At 39.2% G+C, this 8,590-nt stretch overlaps 2 protein-coding genes across 2 annotated transcripts; both read right to left on the bottom strand.

The window, feature by feature from the left end:
• Positions 1-502: 502 nt before the first annotated feature.
• LOC100240945 (G-type lectin S-receptor-like serine/threonine-protein kinase LECRK3) lies at positions 503-3,086 on the bottom strand. The gene has a single exon (XM_002268892.5). The coding sequence runs from the start codon at positions 2,986-2,988 to the stop codon at positions 607-609; it is 2,382 nt and encodes a 793-aa protein (XP_002268928.1). The 5' UTR covers positions 2,989-3,086; the 3' UTR covers positions 503-606.
• A 2,292-nt stretch (positions 3,087-5,378) lies between these two features.
• Positions 5,379-8,055, bottom strand: LOC100258065 (G-type lectin S-receptor-like serine/threonine-protein kinase LECRK3). Its single transcript, XM_002268983.5, has one exon. The coding sequence runs from the start codon at positions 7,985-7,987 to the stop codon at positions 5,504-5,506; it is 2,484 nt and encodes an 827-aa protein (XP_002269019.5). The 5' UTR covers positions 7,988-8,055; the 3' UTR covers positions 5,379-5,503.
• Positions 8,056-8,590: the final 535 nt, after the last annotated feature.

Raw genomic sequence — 8,590 nt, 5'->3', positions numbered from 1 at the left:
TACATTAAATACCAACCTCTTATTTCGTTATCATCAAAAGATGGCTACAAGAAACCTTGGGCTGACTAGTAGATGGGTTTAATTAAATGGTCCAAACTAAGATTGAAATAAGAATGCAAGCTCCGTGTCCACAACACGCTTTCATACTGTTGATATACGAAACCACCGGGTGGTTTTCTAAGTTTTGAATCTTCCAAAACCTTGAAAGACTTTTGGTGAAGTTGCCAAAATTTCTATATAGATAGAGTTCACAGATGGTTTTGAATTTTCTAAACACTTAGAAAATACACTTTTTGCAGCAAGTACTTGCCAATTTTTCAATACCTGTAAAGGTCAGAATACGAGGGAAGCCATGGGCTGATGAATCATGTTACATCAACTGGAAGAGAAGAAGACCATCTAGATGTTTACCTGCCACCTTGAAATTTATAGCCATTGTGTAGCAACCTTGTTTGTACTATTAGAACAAGAAAATGGAACCATACTAACAAAGAAAACACTATATAAGAACAAACATATATATTCAACTGAAGTTCATGATATATGGAACTCCCAGGATTACAAAGATGAGTAGGTGCGTATATACTGTCATAGGGATGTGTAGTTTCAGAAGGTTGAACTAAAGGGGAAAGGACAAGGGGGCACAGGAACTTCAACAACTCCTTCAAGCATCAGTATGACCATTCCCATGGAGGGCCTCAAAGAAGGGTCCTCTTGAATGCACCAAATGGCAACCATCACTACCCTCTCCAGCATCCCCATGTACTTTCTTACTTCATCATCATTCTTCACTAGCTTATCCAATCTGTGCCCTCTATAGCAATCATAAGCCCAATCAGTAAGTATTGCTTCCTCGTCATTTTCTGGCTGTGAATGTACGCTCTTCCTGCAACTGATGATCTCCAGTAACATAACCCCATAACTATAAACATCCACTTTCACCGTAATCGGCTTGCTCCTGAACCATTCTGGTGCAACGTATCCTTTGGTCCCTCTGATGGTTGTAAGGGCCCGAGTTTGATCTCTCATCAGAAGCTTTGCTAGTCCGAAGTCTGAAATCCTAGGTGTAAGGTACTCGTCAAGGAGGATGTTTTCAGGCTTTATATCACAATGGATGATGGGGGTGCTGCACTCTTCATGTAAATACATTAGCCCTTTTGCAATCCCAAAGGCAATCTGTAGTCTTTGGCTCCAGTCAGGTGTAGATATTCCAAACAACAAGTCTGCTAAAGATCCATTGTTCATGTACTCGTATACCAGAAGCCGGTGCACCCCCTGATCACAGTATCCAAGCAAACTGACTAAATTCCTATGGTGGGTCCGCCCAATCACAGTGACTTCTGTTTTGAATTCCTTCTCACCTTCCTGTACCACCTTATCTAACTTCTTGACTGCCACAAATCTCCCAGCATCTGATGCCAAAACCCCTTTATATACTGTTCCAAAAGCTCCCCTGCCCAATTTCTCCTTGAATCCACAGGTTGCCTCGTCAAGTTCTTTGTATGAATAAGTTCTCACACTGGTGGTCGCGAATATGCTTGAAACGGACCGGAGATTCATCAGTTTCTTGTTGTAGAAGAAGAGAGCAGCCGCAGGAATTGCTAACAACAAAAAGAGATTAAACAACACAGAGCTGCCAAGGAGTACTGACCCAACAAGGATCAAGGTAGACTTGTCTGGGCATCTCTCTATAGTATCATTTTTAATCCGTACCTTGATGAGAGCAGTAGTGTATTGGAGCACATTTTGTGTTGGTTCGTGTCTTCCATTTGAGACAGGAAACTTCTTCTTCCAACACTGATTGTCAGTGTTATAGATAGCAACCACACAGAGGCAATCATCTTTGCAAGACTGTTTACACTTCTCCTTGTTGAATTCAGGTCCCTCCTGAAGTTGATAATCAGATAATGGCCAGTTGACATCTTTTAATTCTCTGAACTCTACTGCATCCTTGTTTGCTTCCCATCCATCAACAGCTGTTTGGCAGCTGGGCAATTCAAAATTCGGTTTACAGCCTTGTTTTCTGTCAAGAGGATCCAAATGAGAGTACCCATCTGGGCATAGACAATCAGGCAGCCCCCTTCCATCAATGGAACAATAGCTGTTGAACCCACAAATTCCACTGCCAAGATTACTTGGGGTCACGGTACAAATGTTATCAGGAATGTTTTTCACAACAGACCAAGAAGTACTGCTGTTGTCACGATTATATAGCCTGAAAACTCCATCCTGGTCAAGCGTTGCCCGGTAATAGTAATCTCCCGTCAAGCTACTTCCGGAGGCGATGTTAACAGTACCTCCATTCCTTAGAAGAACATAGATGCTACCTGACTCATCAAAAATCACCCGTTGGCCAGAATTGCCGCTATTTGCAGCATCATTGGTGTTGCTTGAATAATAAACATCATATGCTTTACCAGATTCTGGGTCCAAGGTATTAAGTACGAGATTGCCTCCAGCTTCCATTTGAAGCTGGAACCTCCCCTTTGAGTAGCTGCTGTTTGACTGCTGAGAATACATGGTGCCACCGATTTCCAGTGTTTGAGTTGGCAAGATGGTGTTGGCTGGATTCTGGAAGCTCTGCCACACTGTAAGATTTTGATTCCTATTTTCAAGAACAAAGTTACCAGTATCAAGCATGGCAGCATGAGTGACCGCGGTAACAGAGTTCTGAGGTCTCCATATCTCTTTGCCTTGTGGATCACTTAGTATGAACTGGCCATCAGAGGTAAGTTCAAGTTTGGATCCTTTAGGAGCCGGGTTATCTCCATTTGCATACCAAACTAAGGTTTTTTCTGGTATTTTTTCGAACCAGATAGCAAGCAAGAAGAGACTTTGACTGCCAAGGCGGTAAAACCCAAACGCAAATTCACCAGAAGGTGATACACATCTAGGCGAGTTGTTGGAGGCGGTAATATCAAGATCAGTGCAATATTGAGAAAAAACTAAAGACGGAAGGACAAGAAGAAGCAAGAACCTGGCAGCCATTGCAGAAGAGCCTTGGTACTACCCTTCACACCGGAGAAAGTTTGTAGAACATATAACAGTATTCACAAGGGATTGTGAGACTGGAAAAAATAGCATGCACAAGGTCAATGCGGTCAATGCGGTCGTATTGGGTGAGCGGTGGAATAAATTTCCTGTGTGAAACATCTTCCAAATTCATTTTAAAGGTCATTGCTGACACGTTTTCCAAGCTTTGAATCTTTGAAAAACTCGTTATGACCAACCACATATATGTGTGGCTTATCTTCTTCCACTTCATAGGGTTTAGGATATGGCTTAACCCCATATGCATTAGGTGTTTAATGTGCATCTTCCAAGAGTACATCATGGGAAAGCTACTACTTCATTGTCTAATATACACAGCCATTTTTAAGGCCTAAGTCCCCATTTGTGATTGAAACGATCACTTCTCGGTCAGTCAAGAATTTTGCATACTTACAAATCTGATTTCACTTATTCAAGGTATGAAAGGGATTTTAACGGTCAATTCTTACATTGCAGAACTGTTGAAATGGTCTTATTACAACCACCAAGAAGCCAAATTATGTGTCTAATCTCATAGCTATAGTCCGGGGTTCTACTGACATGTGAAGTGGTATCTATTGATCCTAATTGTCCGTTACCATTTTCTGAGACTTTGATACAAGACTGAGATAATCATACTGTTTGATGAACTCAATTGCAGCTCAACCAGTCTCTGTTAAGATTTCAAAGCTATATAGTTGGTTTTGAATTTTCAGAGAACTCTCCACACTTAATGAGATGTTAGTGACTTAAAATGAATGTGTTAAAGATTACTATTGGGTATGCCTAATGTAAGAGAACAGAAATTTGATTACCCAAATTGCAATTGTAGGCAGCTAAATGCTATTTCATCAACATCACAAAGCGGAAAATTCAGTATAGAGTTTGATTTAAAGGTTGCACGCGAATAAGAACATTTCATCAATATCACTGCAAAAAAATCAGAAAATAAACAAATATGATCATAAATAATCATGAAAAATCTAAGAACCTTGAGATTGAACTTGAGCGCTTCTTTAAACTTAAAGCTAGCAACTATATGGAAGAACTTGGATGCAGATTGATGGTGAGTGGTTTTGTAGTTTCAGCATATTGAGTTAGAGGGGAAAGGAGATGGGGGGCATGGGAACTGCAACAACTCCTTCAAGCATCTGTATGACATTTCTCATGGAGGGCCTTAGACAAGGGTCCTCTTGAATGCACCAAATTGCTACCATCACTAACCTCTCCAGCCTCGTGTCGCTTCTCGCATCATCATCATTCTCCACCAGCTTATCCAATCTGTGACCTCTATAGCAATCATAAGCCCAATCAGTGATGATGGCTTCCTCCTCATTTTGTGTTTGGAAATCAGTGCACTTCCTACAACTAATGATCTCCAGTAACATGACCCCATAACTGATGATGGCTTGCTGTGATTGGCTTGTTCCTGAACCACTCTGGTGCGATGTACCCTTTCGTCCCTCAGATGGCTGTAAGTGTCTGAGATTGATAAATCATCAGAAGCTTTGCCAATCCAAAACATGAAATCCAAAATTTTGGGGCTTGATGTCACAATGGATGATCTGTGCGGTACACTGATCATGCAAGTACGTGAAATCCCAAATGCCATCTGGATTCTTATTTTCCAGTCGGGCATTAAACTTCCAAAGAGGAAGCAAACAGCCAAACAGAAGGAGTTGTCTTACCCCTGCCATTTACACCAGTTGAAAAAAAGATTTAAAAAAAAAAATTAATTTCACTTACAATTACCCCTACTAACTAAAAAATTTGAACCAAGGGAGGTGAAAAAATAAAAAAAATAAAAAAATAAAAGAAGTATTTAATAAAATTTTAAACCAATGAAAATTGACAGTATTTTAAATTCCTTGTATTGAATTTTTTTTTCATTAAAAGGAAAATAATTATAAAAAAAAATTTACTTATATAGATATCTTTAATTTCGGAATATTTTTTATAATTTTATTTGTATTCCTATAACATAAGATTAAATCTACAATATATGTGTAAATATATATTTTTCACATGATCATAACAACGGATTTTTTTTTTATTCTTATTATTTTATTCTCCAAAACAATCCAAACACATGAATATAAAATGAAATTGATTTTTTTTCCTTATTCTCTAATTGAAGTGGTTTTACTTGATGCGTTTTTTCTGAAAATATTTTTTAATGTTAAAAAATGCATACTAAATTTTCTTAAATGTATAATTTTTCTCTATTTTTTTATTTTTTTTTATTTTTTATATTAGAAGTGTTATATTAGACTAGATTTGACTTGTCTAATTGCTTGTGTAACCCGGGTCTAATATGGTGTTCGGATTGACATGCATGAGGTTTGAATGGGTTAGAATTGGATTTGAGTTTATATATATATATATATGGGTCAAAAGTGTGGAAGGTTCATACAACCAAAAAAAAAAGGAAAATTCAATTTCATATAGAACTGCTAGAAGGAAGAGAGACAGTTCAAGATAAGCTCATGAAAACTCCAAAGGGGCGAGGGGGCACAGGAACTTCAACTACACCATCTAGCATTTGTGAAACCTTCCTCATTGTAGGCCTTCGCCCTGGATCCTCTTGGATGCACCAAAATGCAACCTTCACCATCGTCTCCACCCTTTTCATATCCTTCCTTGCTTCCTCATCATCTTCCACCATCTCCTCCAATTTCCCTCCCATGTAGCATTCGTAAGCCCAATCCGTTAGCGCCTCTTCTTCTTCGTTATCCCCAAATACAACACTGGACTTGCAACATATCATCTCCAGTAACATACCACCATAACTGTAAACATCAACTTTAGCTGTGATTGATCCTTTCCTGAACCATTCCGGCGCAAAGTACCCTATGGTCCCTCTTATGCCTGTTCGAGTAATTCGAGTCTGATCAGCCAACAAAAGCTTTGCTAGTCCAAAGTCTGAAATCCTAGGCGTGAAGTGGTCGTCCAGGAGTATGTTTTGAGGCTTTATATCACAATGGATGATCTGGGTGCGGCACTCTTCGTGTAAGTACATTAGCCCTCTCGCAATCCCAGAGGCAATCTGAACTCTTTGGCTCCACTCAGGCCTGGATATTCCAAACAGCAAATTGGCTAAAGATCCATTGCTCATGAATTCGTATACCAGAAGCCGGTGCTCTCCCTCATTGCAGTAGCCGAGCAAACCAACTAAATTCCTATGGTGGGTCTGGCCGATTGCAGCTACTTCTGTTTCGAATTCCTTCTCGCCTTCTTGAATCACCTTATCTAACTTCTTCACCGCAACGGCTCCCCCCGGATCTGATGCCAACACTCCTTTATAAACTGTTCCAAAAGCCCCTCTGCCTAGTTTCTCTTTGAAGCCATGAGTCGCCACTTCAAGCTCTCTGTATGAATAAGTTCTCACAATGGTTGTCGCAAATCTGCTTGAAACTGACTTCAGTTTTGTCGGTTTCTTCTGATGGCAGAAGACAGCAACTCCAAGAATAGCTGACAGTAAAAAGAGATTAAAGAAGGCAGAGCTGCCAAAGATTACTGACCCAACAAGGGTCAGGGTCGACTTATCTCGGCATCTTGGTGTAGCATTATTTTTGGGTACCTTGATGAGAGCGGTAGTATATTTAAAAGCAATTTTGCTGTGTCTTCCATTTGAAAGAGGTAACTTCTTCTTCCAACACATATCTCCGCCGTGAATAGCAACCGCACAGAGGCAATCATCTTTGCAAGACTGTTTACACTTCTCCTTGTCAAAGTCAGGTCCCCTCTGAAGTTGATAATCCGATAATGGCCAGTTAGTCGCTGCTAATTCTCTGAACTCTACTGCATCCTTATTTCCTTCCCATCCATCTTTTTGGCAGCTGGGCAATTCAAAATTCGGCTTGCACCCTTGTTTTCTGTCCGAAGGATCTAAGTGAGAGTATTCATCTGGGCACAAACACTGAGGGAGCCCTTCTTCATCAACAATACAATAGCTGTTGAATCCACAAATACCACTGCCAAGAGAACTTGGGGTTGCATCACAAATATCATAAGGAGTGTTTTTCATTACCGACCAAGAGGAAGTATTGTGGCTGCCCACCTTCTTGTCGCGGTTATATAGCCTGAAAACTCCATCGTGATCGAGTGTTGCCCTGTAGTAGTGACCCCCACTGGAAGATGTACTTCCAGACGCGATGTTAACAGTACCTGTTCCATTCCTTAGAAGAACATAGATGCGACCCGATTCATCAAAAATCATCCGTTCAACAGAATCGCCGCTATTTGGAGCAACAAAGATACTGTTGCTCCGGTAATAAGCCTCGTATGCAGTACCCGATTCTGGGTCCACGGTAATAAGTTCAAGACTGCCACCAGGTTGCAAACGGAGCTGGAACCTCCCCTTTGAGTAGTTGCTTTCTGATTTCTGAGAATAAAGGGTGCCACCAAGTTCCAGCACTTGAGTTGGCAGGATGGTGTTGACTGGATTCTTGAAGCTCTCCCATACAGTAAGATTCTGATTCCTATCTTCAAGAACGAAGTTACCAGTATCAAGCATGGTAGCATGAGAGACAATATTATCAGCTTTCTGGGGTCTCCAGATCTCTTCGCCTTTTGGGTCCCTTAGCATGAACTGGCCATCTGAGGTAAGTTCAACTTTGGACCCTTTTGGAGCCGGGTTATCTCCATTTGCATACCAAACTAAGGTTTTTTCTGGTATTTTTTCAAACCAAATGGCAAGCAAGAAAAGGCTTTGATTGCCAAGTTGGTGAAATCCTAAGGCAAATTCACCAGAAGGCGATCTCCATGAGGAAGAGTTATCAGAGGCAATAAGGGATGAACCCAAACGAATTTCAGGATTAGCTTGAGAAAATACCAAAGGCCAAGATGGGAAAACAAAGAGTAACAAGAGCACGGCATGTTGAAGCATAGGAAAAGCCATTGGCAATGAATTCGGGTGACTGATAAGAACAACTTGGCAGAAATTGGTGTAAAACATATAACAATCCGCACAAGTGCGAAAGATTTTGTCTTGGTCAGATTATCAGTACACGGTTTTCATAGCAAACAAGAACACGGAATCATTACAATTCAAAGCCATCCACATCTGTTTGAATGAGTTGATCTCTATTAAAGTTAAGGTCTTATTTGTAAATAAATAAATAAATAAAAAGGAAGAAATCAAAGTGAAGGTCTTATTTGTAAATAAATAAATAAATAAAAAAGGAAGAAATTAGTTAGATAAGTTTTTGAGTTTTGACCCGTACATTTAAAAAAAAATTCAAAAATTAAACTTATTTTCAAAATAATGTCCAATCTAACGTGTTTATGCTACATAAGTTGTCATATAAAATGGTTAGAAATCGTAGTCATCAATCATGGTTTTAACTTTAAGTTTAATACCATAGTGGGTAACTACGACTTTGACCATTTTTAAATAAAAATATTATATTATTTTAATTTTAAATAAACTTATTTTATTATTTAAATAATAATAATATATGAAATTAAATAATTGATATTTTTAATTTAATATAAAAATATATTTTTTAATTTTATTAAAATAATAGGTTCTATATTTAATATAAATATATTTAGTTAA

The sequence above is a fragment of the Vitis vinifera genome, chromosome 13, assembly GCF_030704535.1.
Source record: "Vitis vinifera cultivar Pinot Noir 40024 chromosome 13, ASM3070453v1".
Classification (NCBI taxonomy): Eukaryota; Viridiplantae; Streptophyta; class Magnoliopsida; order Vitales; family Vitaceae; genus Vitis; species Vitis vinifera.
The sequence above is the reverse complement of the archived record's forward strand: the minus strand, read 5'-3'. Positions and strand labels throughout refer to the sequence as shown.

Coding starts and splice junctions, on each gene's coding strand:
- LOC100240945 (XM_002268892.5), bottom strand. CDS start 2,988: ATGGCTGCCAGGTTCTTGCTTCTTCTTGTCCTTCCGTCTTTAGTTTTT.
- LOC100258065 (XM_002268983.5), bottom strand. CDS start 7,987: ATGTTTTACACCAATTTCTGCCAAGTTGTTCTTATCAGTCACCCGAAT.